Here is a 20,144-nt window from a genome sequence, read left to right on the forward strand (position 1 = left end):
TACAGCCTCAATTTCCTATTGCTTATTTTTCACAGTGATGACAGAGCTCTTCAAAGTTCATTGAATTCATTTTAATTTTGATTGATCAAAGACTGGTCTTTCCAATATTCAAATCAGATCTACCTGAGAAATTTTAATGACTCCCCCAATGCTGAATATAAAACTGAAGCACTTTCTTGGGATGAAACTATAAACGACCTTGTTACCTCATGCCATTCTGTTCACTAGCCACTGTTCTCCAAACCATGCCATGTTTGTTTGTCTCCCTGCCCTATTTTTTTATTTTTTATTTTTTTTATTTTTTTAACATTATTTATTTTTGAGAAAGAGAGAGACAGAGCATGAACGGGGGAGGGGCAGAGAGAGAGGGAGACACAGAATCCGAAACAGGCTCCAGGCTCTGAGCGGTCAGCACAGAGCCTGACGCGGGGCTTGAACTCACGGACGGGACCATGAGATCATGACTTGAGCCGAAGTCGGACGCTCAATGGACTGAGCCACCCAGGCGCCCCTCCCTGCCCTATTTTACATGCCATTCCTTCTAATAATGTACGTAGCGACCTCTGCCTAAGTAACACATTCCTACAACCTTTTTAGACTCAAATTCAATAAAAGTCTCCCACAGAAGAACACTGCTGTCAACATCAAAGGGCTGGCTTAAGTATTCTTTCTTCCAAATTCTCGAAAAGCTTGTACTGAGGTCTGGAGTGCAAAAATAACATAAGACATATTTTTCTGAGATCTCCATAAAGTGAGATGCTTTAAATTCATGCCTGTGGACAATTCCTCCTATCTTTTATTCCCTCAAGTTGTTACACAGCAGCCTGCCAAGTTATCACACTCCAAATACCCAATAAGAGTTCAGAGACTCATGGAAATTCACAGAAGAGTTTATATCAGGAAAACATTTTTCTACAATCCTTCTGATTATACCACAATACAATATTTGAAAATCTACTATTTTTACGCATAGGGAAACTTCATGTGTATGTTGAGCAATTGCTAGATCAAGCGGCTACATCAATATTATACACATTTTAAAAAATTAATTCAGAGTTTGTAGGTGAAAATACTGACCCGATTTTCCATTGATTTCTTTACTAGGTTAAAGCTTTTCCAACGAGAGTCAAATTCATGCTTGTGAGATCCTTGGAACTGCAAAAGGTCTCCAATAACCTGTGTCAAAGAATTTTAAATTTTACATTTACAAGTGATCGTGTCAAACCTAGTCACATTAATAATCATGCACCCACTAAAGGATAACTGTACCTTTATGATAAGAAACAAAGACTTGGTATCATCCTCTGAATTGTTAAGTATGTGGTCTATAATAAAAGAAGAAGGATTTTGTTTAAAATATTTGGAATTACTACAAGAATACTGATATATCAGTTAGGAATCTATTAGTTAAGAAAAAAAATACTACCTTATATTCTCTTTAGAATTTAAATAAAGTAAAAGCACATATGCTACAAAATGCCTAAATATTTATTAGTAAAAATAAGTTAAAAGCATACATGTACTTACTGAGAAGTTTCCTTATGACCCTAGCAATTGCTTCTCGGTGGTTCTCTCTGGATAGATCTATTTTTTAGAAAATGAGACAAGGCATTTTAGACACACCGAATGCTCCCCAGAATGCTGAAGCTTCTATCAAGTTTATGTCAAGAATAAATAATGTATCAAGGAAAAAAACCAAATGGGTCTGCCTTTTATCACAGTTGGATTAGTGTCTAGGCATGATCCAGAGTAACTTTTAAAACCTTCACATTTACAAAGACCTGCTTATAAAACTTTATTGGGCAGTAAAGGAGGAGGGAGAAAAAAACCACTTTGCCAATATTTCAAAGGCTCTAGACACTAAGTAGTGATCATAAATGCGTAGGATTCTCTAATTGGTTAGGGGTAACCCAAATCAAGCAAACAAAAATTACACCTTAGCAATTAATTCCACTGTTAATCCAGCAATAAGGAAATGTGCTAAATTTCTATTAATGTTAGATTCAGAACATTAAATTAACACGTTCTACATACTTATATGAAATTTAATTCACTATGACAGGAAGACACAAAGATCATTAGAATAAAGGTTGTACTATTCCTACATTCACATCAAATATAAAGTATCAGTTCTAAATCAATTCTCAACATAAATGCACATGACTAGATATGAAAAACTGCCTTTGCACACAGAAAGCATCCAAATATTGGGGAGCCTGGGTGGCTCAGTCAGTTAAGCATTCAACTCTTGACTTTGGTTCAGGTCATGATCTCATGGTTCACGGGATTGAGCCCTGCGTTGGGCTCTGTCCTGACGGCACGGAACCTGGTTGGGATTCTTTCTCCCTCTCTCTCTGGCCCTTCCCCACTCCCTCTCACAAATAAATAAGAAAGCATCCAAACGTTTATCTTTTATTGACTTTTCTTGTATAAATAAATTTCCAGTTTCTCTAGGAAAAGCAAAGACAGCTATTATAGTTAACTAATATTCATTATATATGGAAAAGAGACTAGGAAAATTCTAACTACAAATTATTCCATGTTAATTATTATACAGTAACTGACCAAAATTCTCCCCATAAAACTTATTCAGATCAGAATTTACATACCGTATTCAAGTCCAGTATACAACTTTGTCTCTTCCAAGGACACCATACTTGGTACCCTGTATAAAAACAAGAGTGCTTGCATTTATTAATAATACCAATAAGAAGGATGAAAGGGAAAAGTGTCATTGCTAGAATGTTTAAATCAAAACAAAGATGATGCTTTTTTAATAAACACATTTCTCATCTTCAATACTTCAACTCTTTACTCTATCCTTCTGAAGATTAATGCTATCTGTTTCAGTAAGGACAATATTAATTCATCTTAAAGAAAATGTTAATTAAATTAATGACTTTATGGGGGAAAATTCACCACCCAAATAAACATAACAATATTTAATATTCAAGTGTAAAAGCTTAAGTCTGATGATAAACATTTATACATTTATCCAAAGAAAAGTAGGCTTTATAATGGTATAATAAAGGTTAAAACTAGACACCAAAAACTCAAGTTTTACTAAAGAATATACAGCTGACAAGCTTCTTTAAATAATCATTACTCTTCCCCTTAAAACCACCCACACTGATCTCTCCTAACACCTGCAGTAAAATGCCACTACTTCTTTTGAAAAACGATCAGATATAAAAACACTGTGTTTCCTAAATAAAGACCTGCCACAAAGAATTATGTTACCAGAACCAGACCTAGCTACTTAAACTCATCAAACAATTAAAAGCCACTGTTAAGGTATGTAAGAACAGATTTTACTAGGGAATATAAATCTTTATATTTGAAATCTAAATTTTCTTCAATGAAAAATATTTTCAACATTTTATTTCAAAATACGCATCAATTCAATGACTTTTTATAAACAAAAAGATAATACTTTCTAAGAGGAAGAGCATAGGCACAAATGCCAAGGGAACATGGGGTAAGCATATCCAACACAAAGCTAATTAGTAATAAACAGAAATCTTATAGTGATTACTCCTCATTCATGAACTACACATCACTTATCATGAAGAAAAAACTAATCTTAAATCAACATACCCCTGTCTATATTGTATTTTTTAAACTTGAATTAGGCAAGTTATCTCTATCTTAATATTTGGTAGTTACGAATTCTGGGATTTGTCTAAGTGGGCAATAATATTAAGATTAATAAACTGCCAATTATTTTACTATGTCCCTCACTAGCAATACTGTTTGTGTTTCAAACCAAGCCTAATAAATCACGATTATATACTTTTTAAATTTGTCTTTTATTTTTTTAACGTTTATTTTTGAGAGAGGGGGAGAGAGTGCACACTAGTGCAAGTGGGGAAGCAGAGGGAGAGAATTTTCAGCAGGCTCCACACTGTCAGCGCAGAGCGCAGTGTGGGGCTTGTAGTCACGAACCATGAGATCGTGACCTGAACCAATATCAGGAGTCAGACGCTCAACCGAGTGAGCCACCCAGGCACCCCAGAATGGTTATATCTTATAACATAAAATACGAATTTGCTTTTCAGAGACTCAAGTTCAAATTCAGATTCATAAAATTTGTGTTTTCATCCTATAAAGCTTCAACCTTTGGCAACATCTTGCAAACTGGAACATTCTGTAAAATTGTGTATGATTAAATAATATATATGTATCCAAAATCCAGTCAGTTAAAACTAAAATCAGATTCCTTTACAATGAAGGAGTCCAATATCTCTACTGAAATTAGATTTCACCACCAAAGAGAAAAAGACTGTGCTCAGGCAACAAGCATAAAACATAAGACCATCCCCCACTCCCCCATCCTTCCTTTCCTGTTACAGCACAGGAAATGTTTGCCATAAGCAATCACATGAGAGCTGATGTCTCCTCACTGCTGCTATATAAACATCAGTAGCTTTGTAAAGTAAGAATGCTCTTGTACCTTACCTGTCTGTACCTAATACCAAATAATATTGAACCAAGCATGCATTTTAACTAGTCATAAAATTCTTCTTACAAATAACATAAAAAAGCAATAACCCTAACTATCAAACAAACAAACTAACAAACAAACACACAAAAAAAGACTATCAGTTGGGAATTTGCAATGTTTTGCTTGTATGCATTTCTGACTCTAGTAACGGCAGTATAATCACATTCAAAAACAAGTCTCATGTAAGAGCCCTGATGCTAACCTTTAAAATTCCTGTGTCATTCTGAACTGTTACCCTACTAGAAAATCTGAAGAAATATTATCACTGATTACAAGTGTTTTAAAATATCTCAACCTGTACGGAATTTTGAAATATTAAGAAGTACATTTAAATAAAATCAGCTTAGGCTTTTACTTTTGAAACCTGAATTAAAACACATCTTTCCTATCTTAAGTGTACAAAAGGCATCTGGTCAGACATGTATTTCAGCTTTATTCTGATCCATCACAAATTCCTTCTACCTTTCTTTACCTAAGATTCTGTTTTAATAGATCTCTTCTCTCTAACAAATTAATTAAACTCTGATTGGATTGACAGGTTTTACACTAAATGTTTCTCAGAAGTGTAAATACATATTTATACAAAGTATTTCCTCTGGTCTTTAGAAGAATAATTACCTAAAAGAAATCTCTATCCACTACCCAAGTAATACTGTGATTGTATCTTTTTGTGGCCACACTAAGTATATATGTACTGCCCTGTACTTTGACACTGAAAACTGCTCTTGCCATTTTTAGTTACTTACACAATCTTAGAGGAGGAGCATATTTAAAGTGACAATAGCACTTACAGATGTGCATTCTGATTTAAAGCTATAGTAGCAATATGTATAATTTATATATTTTTTTTTTAATTTTTTTTCAACGTTTATTTATTTTTGGGACAGAGAGAGACAGAGCATGAATGGGTGAGGGGGCAGAGAGAGAGGGAGACACAGAATCGGAAACAGGCTCCAGGCTCTGAGCCATCAGCCCAGAGCCCGATGCGGGGCTCGAACTCACGGACCGCGAGATCGTGACCTGGCTGAAGTCGGACGCTTAACCGACTGCGCCACCCAGGCGCCCCGCAATATGTATAATTTAAATCAAATACCATCACTACCCCAACCCACATGAAATTCATTCTTTTCTTCTCGGTGCATTTTACAAACAATCATAATTTGACCTCAAGAACCAAATAAAAGTCTGACAAAAATTCCAACACAACATATTATAAATAATACCATTTACACAACAATAATAAAGTTAAATCAGCTTCAAAGCACTAGACAGCACAAGGTCACCACCTCATTTATAAGAAAATGCGTTCAATATTTGTGCCACTAAAAAAGAAAAAAAAAAAAAAAAACCTAGAAATTTTCAACAGCCATGTTATTTGTACCACTAGATGGCAATCTTCTCCAGATCGGATTAGAGTAGAACTATGAAAACAATCACTGGTGGGAGAGAGGGTGGTGAAAAAGCAAGAAATGACTAATAAAAGAAAAACAAAATATACAATGCTTATCAGATATGCAAACGAAGGCTAGGTGAACTGTCATGAAACAAGTACAAACAATAATTTTTTTCTGTAGGTGAAAGAACAGCCTACTCTTCCCAACAATCCCCCCCATCATGAAAGCAAACATAAAAAGTATAAAAACCAAGCCACTAATACACAAAGATTTTTTTTTCCCTTTCAAGGTTACAAGTGTTTCACAAGAAACAATTGGCCCATTTCTGTGTTCTGTTGTCCATTTCAGTCCTAGGCATCAGTAATAGCTATGAACACAAATGAAAAGCTGGCTCTTACTCTACCATGGGAATTAAAGGTTGCTAGGTTTAAAATTAACTCTGAGCAAAAGAGCTATTTCCACGTCTGACACACAAGCTTTTAAAAATCAATGAAAACAGTCAGAAGGTGAAATAAGGAGAAAACAGGGTTACTCACCGTGGAGTAGTAACTGTTTCCTTTCCTGTGTGCAGCTCCCCCAGCAGAGCTGGGTAGTTTCCTGGAGGTGCCAAGAGAGGTTAGCTAGCCCTGCCCCTCATCGCAGAACAACACATCCTTTCACATATTAATGAAATGGTCTCAACTTAAATATGAAGTTTTCTTTGACTGAGAAGTTAGTAAAAGCTGAGATCCTAAGAATGGTTTAACTAAGAATGACTTAACAGATCTATCAGAGGAAAGGGGGCACAAAGTAAAGAAGAAATATCTCAGATGAAAAATGGTGACTCCTCTACCTTGAGTAACCCTGTTTTTATAGATGTTAGTTTTTTGCATCCTGTGATAGCTGGTTAGACCTAAAAGATTATAAAGACTGGACTGCAAAAGGAGAAATTAATGACGATTTGAGGATTAAAGGCAAATGTCCAACATTCCTGTGTGACCCTGCAAAGATATAATCCAACTTCCACATCTATAAAGGTAGAACTAGGAGTATAAACTATACCACACATATTTCTATTAAGTCATTAACTAAAGGTTCCAACAGCAAAATAGAGAGGTTCCATTTGAAGATTAATTCAGCAACCTTGGTACCTAACAAAACTGCCCAAAATTCAAATTGCTCTAAAGAAATTTACCCTTCATTACTCTCAAGGGACCTTTTACCCATCCTTTGAAACAGTAAAATTTATAATAAATACAAGATATTTAGTAACCCTACACTGCCAAAGGCCAAAAAGTACGATGAAGATACCATTAGGTATATCATTTACTTTATACCTAGGACAATCAAGTCACCTAAGATTTTATGTTTTGTCAGTCTCTAATACAATGCACAGAAAACTGGTTTTCACATCTAGCAGCCATTTACTTGAACAATGGGATTCTAAGACTATGCCATATATTCTATCAGGAACTAAGACCAGGAAAACTCAGAACTGAACCAAGTTCCCAGTTTCTCATTATTGCAATTTTCTAGAAGACAAATACTACTAGTCCACGTGCAAAGCTAATTTAATAATGAAAGATCTGATGAAAAAAATTAAGTAGCCGGACCGTTTTACCTAACTGAGTTTTATATAAGAAAAATATAAGATTAATTTTAAAGAAAGAATTGGGTTGGTAGGTGCTTCCAAAAACTGGTCTGGTATTTCAGAAAACACACCATGTCCCACAATACCACAGCCAAAGTGTTTGTTATTAACAAGAGTGATTTCCTCAGGCATCTTAGGCATCTAACTAATTCATCACAATTATACCTTTCCTTTTCTCCCCTACCTGGTATTTGACTCTGTTTCTTATAGAGACTTGCTGCTATAATCTCCAAGAATTATGCTACAGATATTCTTCCTTCACACTAGGCAGTGTGGTTTATTATCACAAAACAATGGCATCATCAACTGAAATTATTTGACTAGTTTTTTCTTTTTCTTTTTTTTTTAAAGTTTTATTTATTTAAGTAATTTCTACACCCAACATGGGGCTCACACTTATGATCCTGAGATCAAGAGTCAGCATGTTTCTCTGACTGAGCTAGCCAGGCACTCTGATTAGTTTTTTCAAATCAATTTACATTTAAGAAATCTTAACAATTACAGACCTATATTAGAATAAGAATTTTTTAAATTTATAAAGCTAACTTTATGATACTTCAGTGACAACTAATTTGTTACGTGCAAAAAAAGTTGAAATGTTAAAGAAAATAAATGTAAAAAGTCCTATGCTGTCAAAATAAATTAAAATTTCAGATGAAGGAGACACCAGATAGAAATTGGTTTTAAAGGGAAGGATTCTGTTAAGAATTATTTAAAAGCCTTTATAAGACTTTATAAACCCCCTCTTCTGGCAATTCAAAGGCCAAGGGCTGCTCATTAATCTTTGATTCTACTTTGTATAATCATTATCCCTGCCTACATGTATGTAACTATTACATATATATATAAAGGGCCCTAAAAATGTATATCACTCAATGATTAAAACAAATTAAGTTTCGTTCTGTATTTTATTTCATTAAGTATTATTAAATATACCAGAAAACATTTCATATTTATACTAAATATAAATTTTTTATTACTTCATTATCTTTTAGGGTATTAAAATTTCACTCTGAAAGTGAAAATTCTGAAACACAAAACTTTCCAGTTTAATTATCTTTCCTTCTCAATTTTTCTGGGAAAAACCTACAAAGATGCTCAAGATCCATTTTAAGGCTTATCATGTCTAATAATATAGGCAAACAGTCTACTTATTTCTATTCCATGGCATTCATAAAATGTTAACAACATGGTATTCTTCTCTTTATTGAAAATGCATTTCATTATATACAAACCTAATTGGTTTTATCATAACCAAAATATGCAACTTCTGTCCTGATGTGCACTTAGTTCAAAGGATAAAGACCTTCCTCCGATTCCCTGTCACAGTGCACATGGCACATGTGCATACTGATATGAACTGCACAGAAACCTGTCAGTCTCCTGACTGGACCCTTCAGCAGTGCATCCTCAGGATAACTCAATACTAAAAATCTGCTAATCATATATACAGAAGATACATGCTTTTGCTCTTAGATAAATTATTGGATTAAACTACCATATTTCTCAAAGTCAACATGTTATAGAAGAACTCAATTTACTGATGTAATAAATCTGTTATATATGAAGTAGGTTTTTAGCATGCCATAAGAGTTAAATTCTTACTATATTACATACTGCTAAGATCATCAGGAAAATCAAAACCATGTCCATAGGTCTCTCATTTTTAAATACTGTTTAAAATCAATCTCTCTTAACAAAAATGAATTTTGGTAAAACTGCCCTTAGATCAAACTATAATGCTGATGAAAACCAAAAGTGCTTTAAAAGAACTCAGCAAATTCCTAGACAAACTTAAAACACATTTCCTTACCTGAGATGACCCTACTTCTCCCTCTTAAATCTAATTAGCAATCTAAAGTTCAATGCCTAGGAACAGTTTTTAAAGGAAATTAAATGGGAATCATGAGAAAGCAGGACTCCAAGCAATGATTATACAAAATATGTGAAACACAAGCAAGCCATGTTTTAAAACCACTCCTTGAAGTGTTTAAGAATTTTGTTGCAAATCAACAAATTCCTCCCTTTGTGTTTTTTGAGGGGTAGGGGTTACTTACTTGTTTTTATGGGATTTTCATGAACTTGCTCAGCAAGGAGATGTTGATGTTGAGAGAAAATGATCTAAGGCAGTATAATGAAACTAGATCTGAAACTAGCATCTATCTACTTAATAACTGAGCTAGAGTTATTTTTCTATTATTTTCTATTAATCAGTTATTGCTGATTTCATTTAAACTCATTTTTTTCAACTTAAATGGTTGCACTAACAATGGACTAAATAAAGACATTCATTCACAATAGTTATAGTCTGAAAAGCACTTAAAATCAGAAAAGCAACTTAGTAGAATTTAAAAGCTCAAAATAACATTCAACAAATTTTTATGTAAAAACACGCAGATTTTTCCAGTAAAATCCTTAATGAACAGTGATTGCTGACCAAAAAAAGGAATTTTTTTTTAAAGATCATTTTATCTTAACTCAGAAACTACAGGATGAACTTAGTATCAATATTTTTAAACCGATTAATGATGAAAATTATCCTACACTGGTATCACATGAAAAACTGAATAAAGCCTTAAAGTTTAGAGACCTAAATTCTGCCTCAGGTATTTTTGGCCTAACAATGACAAAACGGTTCAAGTGATACAGAAACAACACCAATAACAAAACCAGCGACTCGTTATTTGACTAAGACTTAAAATCATGCCAAATGGCAAAACAGCAAAATATGTAAAGTGGTTATTTTTACTTACAAGTTAGTAACTGGCTCTCCTTTCAGTGGAGGTAGGAGGTTTCCTGACCCAATTAAACAGTTGTGCACTATAGTCAGACTCTGTAGAATATCATCTCTGGAAAAGACAAAAGGTATCCTCATATTTTAGAAGACTCCAAATCCCCTTCTAACAAGAGGCCTTCTAGAGTCTAGGGTGGAGTACAAGAACCTTAAGTGGGGATATACAATATTAAGGTAAAAAAATGTCTTAAGGCCCACTTAATAATACAAGGTAATGAAATAAGTATTTACTGGTAATACAGACCTGCTTACAATTAAACAAGCTCTAAATAATCACAAGTAACAACAAGTGATTACCCTTTGTGAATCAATTCTGAATGCAATCACCTATTCACCCAAAGATCACTACCACTAACAAAAAGGGGAAACAGTGTTACAGAAGATCTCCCAACATAGTTCATCTTTCAAAAATGGACTAGCTACACATTTACTCCAAAAAGCAGTTCAGTCATCAATTGTACTTCTTTCCTTCTCCATTCCTACTGAATTTGCTTATTAAAATTTCCTGGTATTTGACACATAGTAACTTTCTTAATATTATTTTAGGAACTTTCAAAGATTTAAACTATAAAAGTCTAATGATCTTAAATAATTGTTCCTTGTTAAAGCCTCTTGGAAAAGAAAAACATCTCAGATATTTCACTAAGTAATGTTAATGTCAATAATATGAATTACAGAAAAAAAACCTAAAAAAACACCTAATCTGAATCTAGAAAAATAGGCATTTCCATACACTTCCCAAAAAATGCTCAAGCTAAACTGCTAAGTAGAAGTCACAAAAAGCAAACTAGAAAAAAAACCCAAGTTTTTCTATTTAAAAGGCTTAAAAATCATGAAGGAATTTGTTATACTGCTCTATATTAAATAGTTGTCTAATTGCATTTATGGCAGATATAAACACACACTGAAAATAAATCATTCGGGTACGCTACAGAGAAAGGAAAAGCACAAAGATTTTAGTCTGCAACTAAGTAACAGTTCCTGGTTATGAAAGAAAACTAACCTAGACATTTCAAGTTCGCCATCACCACAGTGCTGGAGTTTGATGAGCTCAGGCTGAAGAAAAGAGTCCAACAGATATAATGCAAAAGCCACTTCCTCTGAAGAAGGAACATGCCACTGGATGCCCAGATTCCACAAGTCCCCTGGTTTACCCCAGTCCTAGAAAAAAATAGCATTTGTTCAGCAAGTTGAGAAGTTGAAAAAAGAACATACACATGTAACATAAAAGGTCTTCCAGAAAATGTGGAAGTAATCCAAACCTAAGGTAGCAAAAAATGCACGAAAAAGGGCATGAAAACATCTTACCCCCCTTCCTTATCACTCCAGAAAAAGGTCTCCCTGAAGAGCCACTCAACTCTAAGAGCAATAGTGAGTTTCTGTGAGTCTACTGAGTTCCTCAATAAAATTATATGGAGTATAGAGGTTACAAATAGCATACCAACTCACTTCATATACAAACAAAAAAGAAGAAAACTAAGCCGTTCCAGGGCTATGTTGCACTTTCCAAGTTTAAAAATTCCAATGATAAACGTAATAATCTACTTTAAAGATAAAGAAGTGATACCTTTATACACAAGAAAAACTCCCACACTTTGAATCCTTAGAAAAATAGCCCAATATGTACTTGAAATCTTGATTACTGACAACACCTGCCTTTATAGGAAAGTATTCAGAAGGAGGCTTGTCGAAGCCACCTGGCACACTGCAGTACTCTGTAGGGTAGATGAGTGTCGTAGAGCGAAGAAGGTGGTGTAGAAGGTTACAAGACAGAGTGTAACCCTGCTTACAGGTCAGGTGCAGGGTTCTTTGGAGAATCTTTACAAGCTGCTCCCTATAAAGAAGCAATTTCTTCCCATCCACTCGAGTAATCTAAAAGAGGAAGAAAATAGTTCAAGACATTTTGGTGAAAAGATTAAGAATCAATAATTAATGCAATGGACAATGTTTAGCTACTAAAGTAGCCTAAAATAGTAACAGTGTCTCTTCAAATGACTTTAATTCATTTTAGGACTGTCATTTTAAGTATATTCTAACAATTCTTTTTTTTTTTTTTTTTGGTCTAGAGAAGTAAAGTTTATTTATTTTTGAGACAGAGAGAGACAGAGCACGAGTACGGGAGGGTCAGAGAGAGAGGGAGACACAGAATCTGAAGCAGGCTCTAGGCTCTGAGCTGTCAGCACAGAGCCCGACACGGGGCTCGAACTCACAGACCCTGAGATCATGACCTGAGCCGAAGTCAGAAGCTCAACTGACTAAGCCACCCAGGCACCCCAGAAGTAAAGTTTATTACATGAAAAACACATAAGGGTGAAAATTGGCAAAACACCTATATTATTCCCCTATGGAAACATATATGTATGTTATTTTAAACATTAACATATGCTACTTTACAAAAAGATCAGAAAAATAGGAAAAGGGAAAATCATATGGGACCAGTAAAATGCAAATATCAAAATAGCGGCTAACAATGCTTTTTTAAGATCAAAACACATTCTCTGAATTCAGGCTCTCATGTACCATAGTACCATCCTTTCCCAAACAGTTTATTTCTTCGGTTCCTCAAATAATTAAAAATAGAACTACCCTACGATCCAGCAATTGCAATTGTATTTATCCATGGGATACAGGTGCGCTGTTTCAAAGGGGAACATATACACCCCAATGCAGCGCTATCGACAATATCCAAAGGATGGAAAGAGCCCAAATGTCCATCGATGGATGAATGGACAAAGAAGATGTGGGGGGGCGTGCACACACACGCGCGCGCGCACACACACACACACACACACACACACACACACACACACACGAATATTACTCGGCAATCAAAAAGAATGGAATCTTGCTATTTGCAACTACGTGGATAGAACTGGAGGGTATTATGCTAAGTGAAATTAGTCAGATAAAGACAAATATATGACTTCACTCATATGAGGAATTTAAGATACTAAACAGATGAACATAAGGGAAGGGAAGCAAAAATAATATAAAAACAGGGAGGGGGATAAAACATAAGAGACTCTTAAATATGGAGAACAGGGCACCTGGGTGGCTCAATCGGTTAGGTGTCCGACTTCAGCTCAGGTCAAGATCTCACAGCTTGTGAGTTCAAGCCCCACATCAGGCTCTGTGCTGATCTAAGAGCCGGAGCCTGCTTCGGATTCTCTCTCTCTCAAATATAAATAAACATTAAAAAAAATTTTTTTTTAAATATAGAGGACAAACAGAGGGTTACTGAAGGGGTTGTGGCGGGGAGATGGGCTAAATGGGTAAGGGGCATTAAAGAATCTACTCCTGAAATATTGTTGCACTATATGCTAACTAACGTGGATGTAAATTAAATAATACATATATTAACTAAAAAAAAAATTTTAGATGTAAAATCTACTGATAACTGATTAGAAACAATAAGAAATCTGCAAACAAACTAGTTTTACATACATATATGTATATATGTATATGCTTTCCTTATATATTAATGAGAACTAATTAGAAAATTAATTAAATGTAGATATAATTCATAAGGAAAGAAAAGGTCTATCTCCTCAAAGAGACAAAACTTAATTGTAGTTCTCTGTTCGCTACCCAGTGAACTAACCCATAAAGGAAAATGAAGTCTCACTGAGAGCCAAATTTAGAATGTAGACAGGGGGAAGGAAAAAAAAAAGAATTGCCAAAATGGTAAAATTTTCAATGAAAGTTACTAATATCAGAATTAATCAGTAAAAAGCAGAGTGCTGCACATGGAAAGTCATCAACCAATATCACTCTTTTGATAACAAGAAAATGACATTATCTGATTTTGTAGCCATATCAAGAAATTTCTAAAACTTAAGATTTTTCATATTTTTATGTCAATTAAAAAAAATTGAAATTCTAAAACCAAGCCAACATTTACATACTACTATTTCCTTAATCCAAAGACTTACAATACCTCAGACAAAAGTTGAAGATTCCACAGCAACTCCTTATCTAGCTCTTCTTCATTTAACACATCATCATCTAAAAATGGCAAAACAGTATCAAGGAAAGAGAACCATGTATCCAACTTAAATGCATCATTTTTCAATATTTGTCTTTAGTGTCTCTAACAGCTGAGAAGACTCTCTTTTTGAGAGACTTTTCATTCCTTCCTCATGTGGCTGAACTTGCTCCAGAAAAGGTAAAAACTCAATTTGCAAGAAAATAAACACATCAGTCAGGACTCCTGCTCCTCCAGTTCTCAAAAAATAACTGATATTTTTTTATGGCAACCTCTGAATGTTCTTGTATATATGAAAATACTAATTTAACAAAGTAAAATTTCTAAGATGTCACCTGGATGATACCTTAATTTGAGTAATCCCTGTCCCAAACTACAAGATTTAATTTAATTATTGCTTAGCTTACAGAATCTGTTTTCATCAACAGAGTTCTAGAAACCAAAAAAAAACCCAAAAAACAAAAAACAAAAAAACACCTAAAATTGCAAATACAGAATAGTAACCTTATGACTTACTCATTGTAAGCTGAGTTATAACACTGCAGCAGTGAGGAACAAATAACTTCAAAGACTCCTCTGGGCAGCACTGAAAACAAATTTGTATAAGTAAGTTTTCTGGAAGGCCACGAATATTCAACACTCACAAAGTATACCCTAACACTATTTTCAGAGGCAAATAAGGGTTGTAAGCTGCTACTGAAAGAACGATATATTGTAAGTTATAACAAACATGTCTAAAAATAAGTAACCATATAAACCTGCTGGTTACTGATGCATTAATTCATCCAAAAAAAAAAACCAAACTCACCTTTACAGCAGCACGGCACATGTCGGCCACCATGCGGCCTGCTACTCTTGTTTCAAATATATGTGAAATAGAAAAATTAAAAACTTTCTGAAGGGCGACCTATTAAGATATGTAAGAAATGAAAATGTCTTATGAGCATTTTTAAGAAAACTAAACATCTTATGAACCATAAAAGAAAAATGAGATTCAGACTATAAAAAAAACCACGTAGGAAATTTAACCATCTGAATTACAAAAATAATTCAATATAACATCAAGATCTATGAACAATCTTTGCACAAAACCCTAACGTGAACAAAACATTTCAGACACAAGATTTTATTTCCTACAGAAACATTAAACACAAAACTATAGCTGTTGGAAGCAAATGCAAATTATCTTGCTGGCTAATCCAACATAGCAAAGGGAAGTTTTTGGAGTACTTAATATTTAGACTTTGTCATTCTGACAATGCTGCAAACTATAAATATTTATCTCTACTCTCAAAGACCTGGAAGCAGGTTTTGAATCCTGCTTTTTTACAATCACATCACAGAAAGCAATTTTACAATCATATCACAGAACTGCCAAATGAAAGAATGGACTCTTGACATTTACAATTTTCAGGATTTCAAAGATTTTGGTTAAATGAGAAAATTTACATTAATTTCTATACTAACATATATCAGTAAATATTTCATGCATCTGTAAAGCAGTTTAGCTTTTACCCAAGGTAAATACATTGAACAGTCATAATCTCAGATGAAGGGAGATGAAACATGAACGGAAGTAAAGTCTGGTCTTAAAGACCACACTATACATAACGTGACAACCAATACTGAATAAGTGAATGTTTACAGAATGTCTTGGGAGGACACACAAACTCCCATTCATTATAGTTTGTGGGTTTTTTTTTTAAAGTTCATTCATTTATTTTGAGACAGAGAGAGAAAGAGTGCAAGCAGGGAGAAGGGCAGAGAGACTCCCAAGCAGGCTCTGCACTGGTAGCTTTCAACCCTGAGATCATGACCTGAGCTGATACCAAGTCAGACATTCAACCAACTGAGCCAACCAGGCACCCCTACAGTTTGCCAGATTTTTATACTTGGGATTTAATTTCTATCATGTGATGGCATAAACAATTTCCAAAACTTTCCTCCCAAGCAGTATTTAATTGATTAAAAAAATGCAGTCAATTCTTGTTATATGTAATATATTCTATAAAGTTGCTTTGAGCACTGATATAGCAAATACTGAATCACTGTTCCTAGAGGAAATGCAGGATTAAGTACTAACAAGTCTCTGGTTTTCATCAACTGATAAATATATAATTTTGCTTTATGTGTATTTAATATATATTGTTGATTCACTGACAGTGAAGTCAGCCAATGGCACTGTAACCCATGCCTGAATAAAGCTCATCTAAAACATGTTATTTTCTGTGAGGCACATCATAACTCTCTTACGCTCAGAACAGTAGACAGTGCTGCAACACTACTCCTGGGGGCCATTTTAAACCACAAAATCCCCAACAAGAAGCACAAAATGTGAAAACCCGGCACTAAATAGACGTAAAACTTGCCAGGGTGCCCGGGTGGCTGAGCTGGTTAAACACCCGATTCTTGATTTTGGCTCAGGTTATGATCTCATGGTTTTTGAGTTCGAGCCCTACGTTGGGCTCTGCGCACTGACCACGTGGAGCCTCCTTGGGATTCTCCCTCTCTGCCCCTCCCTTGTTCACATTCTATCTCTCTCAAAAATAAATAAACTCTAAAATAAATAAATTAATAGACACAAAGCTTGCTTACAGTATTAGAGCTGAAACAAGAAGGCAGAGTGTGTTACATTATTCAACCTCAGCCGTGAACACGTGCAACTCGTAATTTTTGCCAAATTTACACATCTGCACAAGAGCACTGTGAGTACAGATTCTGGGATTACAAACAAATTTTCTAGCAAGCAGATGAATTTGCAAATATGAAATTTGCAAATATAATGAGAATCAACTGTTCATCTTTTCCAAATTTTAGTATGAAACCAAGGATAAATGGCATGATACAATATTTAAAGTAACTTGAAGCTCAATTTTTAAAACAACAAAGAAAACAAGATTGGGATTTAATTTTTTGCAGCAATGAGACTCTTACCATAAATATTTCTTTGGAACATTGTGTGAGGATTGTACTAAACGTAGAAGACAGACCTAATTCGACCAAACTCTCCAAATGAGTCATTTTCTCAGTTTCTGTCTCTTCTCTTGTTTGCTCCAATGTGCTACTTTCTATAAGTCCAAAACATCTAAATAATCCAAAGAAAGGATAATTTTAGCAACTAAGAACTAGTTTAACATTTTTGATGATAATTAGATAACCCTCCATTGTCATGACTATTTGAATGACAGCTATGCAATTTGTGCAGGTTCACATATCACTTGACCTTTTATAACTTCAGAAGCTCGGTCCCAGGACAGTAGTTATGCAGAGAGACTGAAGTTGTTTGGACAGGATAGTCATTTCTTTCAATGTCTAATAGAGAGCGGGTCTGGAGCACATACTCACCTGTCCATAAATTGTAAGACGAAATCCTCAAATTCAGCTGTGGCTGAACAAAGTTCTCGTTCCACCTATGACATTTCAATGTGGAGAAAAATTAAAAATAGCCTTTGATTTTTTTCTCAGAACTAATGAAACTCAATTATGGCCTACAAAATAGATTTAACACTACATTATTATACTGAGTACGATGAGAAACAGTACCAGTACCACATATCAATTTAGAAAAACCCAACCTACTCCTTTCCGGGAATCAAAATAAGCAGCAATTAGCATTATTTTAAAGGGCCCAAAATAGAAGTCAAATAGCCATCTTTCTCAATAACTACAGTTTTTAAACTTCTAGTGTATGTATAAAGAATTATCTTACGACTTGAATATTCAAATGACAAAATTCAAGTAGAAACATGCCTACAATAAAGAAAATAGTTCTAGAAGAATCAGTCAGTAATGAAAAAAATGTCTTTTCATTAGATGTCAATCCCCTCAATACATTTATTCCTAAGCTAAAACCAAACAAAAACAAAATTTAAAAAACCCACCACTACCTTTGCTTAACAGAAAATTAGAAGTGACAAAAAATTGAAATGCACCTCCAGATGTCAGTTGTTTACAAAAATAGCCCATTTTCTGGGGCTCCTGTGTAGCTCCAGTCGGTTAAGCATCTGACTTCATCTCAGGTCATGAACTCATGGTTCATGGGTTCGAGCCCTTTGTCTGGCTCTGTGCTGACAGTTCAGAGCCTGGAGCCTGCTTCGGATTCTGTGTCTCCCTCTCTTTCTCTGACCCTCCCCCACTCACAATGTCTGTCTCTCTCTCAAAAATAAACAAATAAAAAAATAGCCTATTTTTTTTTTTAATTTTTTTTTTTTTTCAACGTTTGTTTATTTTTGGGACAGAGAGAGACAGAGCATGAATGGGGGAGGGGCAGAGAGAGAGGGAGACACAGAATCGGAAACAGGCTCCAGGCTCTGAGCCATCAGCCCAGAGCCCGACGCGGGGCTCGAACTCACGGACTGCGAGATCGTGACCTGGCTGAAGTTGGACGCTCAACCAACTGCGCCACCCAGGCGCCCCAAAAATAGCCTATTTTTGACCTACAGCATTTGGTGGGTGCTCTGCAGATTATCTTACCAATGACCTGGCCTTCCATTTATATCATTCTAATCACAAAATAGTAATCTTAATGTTTATTTATCTTGAGAGAGAGAGAGAGAGAGAGAGAGAAAGGCATAGGGGCAGAGAAAGAAAGGGAGAGACATAGAATCCAAACCATGAGATCACAATCTGAGCTGAAATGGAGTCGGATGCTAAACCAATGTGAGCCACCCGGCGCCCCACAAAATAGTAATCTGAAACTGTTGGTATTTAAACTATCAAATTCTACTATGTGGGGTGCCTGGGTGGTTCAGTTGGTAGGGCATCTGACTTGGGCTCAGGTCATGATCTCACGGTCCATGAGTTCAAGCCCCACGTCGGGCTCTGTGCTGACAGCTCAGAGCCTGGAGTCTGCTTCAGATTCTGTGTTTTCCTCTCTCTGCCTCTCCCCCATTCATGCTGTGTCTCTCTCTCTCTGTCAAAAATTAATAAACATTAAAAAAAATAAAAAAAAATATTACTATGCATTTACGTAAGAGTTATAACTCAGTTAACAATCTTTCTACAACCAGTAAGCATCCTTACTTCTGTGAGGTCACTTCTTTCTTGTAGTACAGATGAACAATCTACTAAAGGCACCAGAGTGGAAAATGTTGCTATAAACTGGAATGTGATCTGTGGGAAGATGCAAAAAAATTAACAGTAATTATGTAATTCTAATTCAAAAATACAAGTATACCATAAGCTACAATAAAAAAGTACCCAAATAAATTATCTTAAGGGAAATACCACAGTAATATTCCAGGAAATTTTTTACTTAGATTTGAACATTTTAAGATTCCTCATAATTAAGGAGCTGTTACTTTAGTAATGAAGTTACATTAAATTTACTTCCATAGTTATTTATTATGTTTAAGCACAACATTCTCCAACTCTCTGTCAATCAAAAGTTAACTTTGCCCCCCACCCAAAGATGCAAAATTAACTAAGGATAAAAAGGAAATGCTTAAGCAAAAGCTACAGATTGGGGAAGAGGGAAGGTGAGCCAAAATTCTAAGTCAGGAGAGATGTGTATAAATGGGATCTGGCATTTTGCACCCAGCAACTGTTATCACGCCCTTGTCATCAGTGTAGATGAAGGGAAGTACAAATGATCACATGCTGATTTTTAATATCTCTACTTAAAGAAAATAGTAAATATACAGCAAGCGTTGAAAAAATCCTGTGATCATTAAATGTATCCAGATTATGGCACATTACTTCTGAAGGATGACATATAGCTCAACTAACCATCCACAGATCTAAACTTGGGCATCTACAGATATAATCCTTTTAGCATTAACAAATTTTACACTGAACTATGTTCTAAACAAAACTTAACAGGATGCCAACTCACACAA

At 35.0% G+C, this 20,144-nt stretch overlaps 1 protein-coding gene across 3 annotated transcripts in view; it reads right to left on the reverse strand.

Moving 5' to 3' along the window:
- Nucleotides 1-20,144, reverse strand: part of PSME4 (proteasome activator subunit 4) — a 99,896-nt gene that overhangs the window by 35,904 nt on the left and 43,848 nt on the right. For all 3 annotated transcript variants that reach the window (XM_047852457.1, XM_047852456.1, XM_047852458.1), the window contains 13 exons: nt 19,330-19,419; nt 17,653-17,717; nt 17,242-17,392; nt 15,116-15,214; nt 14,824-14,893; nt 14,260-14,327; nt 11,979-12,194; nt 11,326-11,483; nt 10,282-10,377; nt 2,610-2,665; nt 1,528-1,584; nt 1,270-1,325; nt 1,078-1,176 (listed from right to left, as the gene is read on the reverse strand). In XM_047852457.1, the coding sequence (XP_047708413.1) occupies nt 1,078-1,176; nt 1,270-1,325; nt 1,528-1,584; nt 2,610-2,665; nt 10,282-10,377; nt 11,326-11,483; nt 11,979-12,194; nt 14,260-14,327; nt 14,824-14,893; nt 15,116-15,214; nt 17,242-17,392; nt 17,653-17,717; nt 19,330-19,419 (1,281 nt within the window). The remainder of the gene's footprint in view (nt 1-1,077; nt 1,177-1,269; nt 1,326-1,527; nt 1,585-2,609; nt 2,666-10,281; nt 10,378-11,325; nt 11,484-11,978; nt 12,195-14,259; nt 14,328-14,823; nt 14,894-15,115; nt 15,215-17,241; nt 17,393-17,652; nt 17,718-19,329; nt 19,420-20,144) is intronic.

Source organism: Prionailurus viverrinus, chromosome A3 (assembly GCF_022837055.1).
Source record: "Prionailurus viverrinus isolate Anna chromosome A3, UM_Priviv_1.0, whole genome shotgun sequence".
Classification (NCBI taxonomy): Eukaryota; Metazoa; Chordata; class Mammalia; order Carnivora; family Felidae; genus Prionailurus; species Prionailurus viverrinus.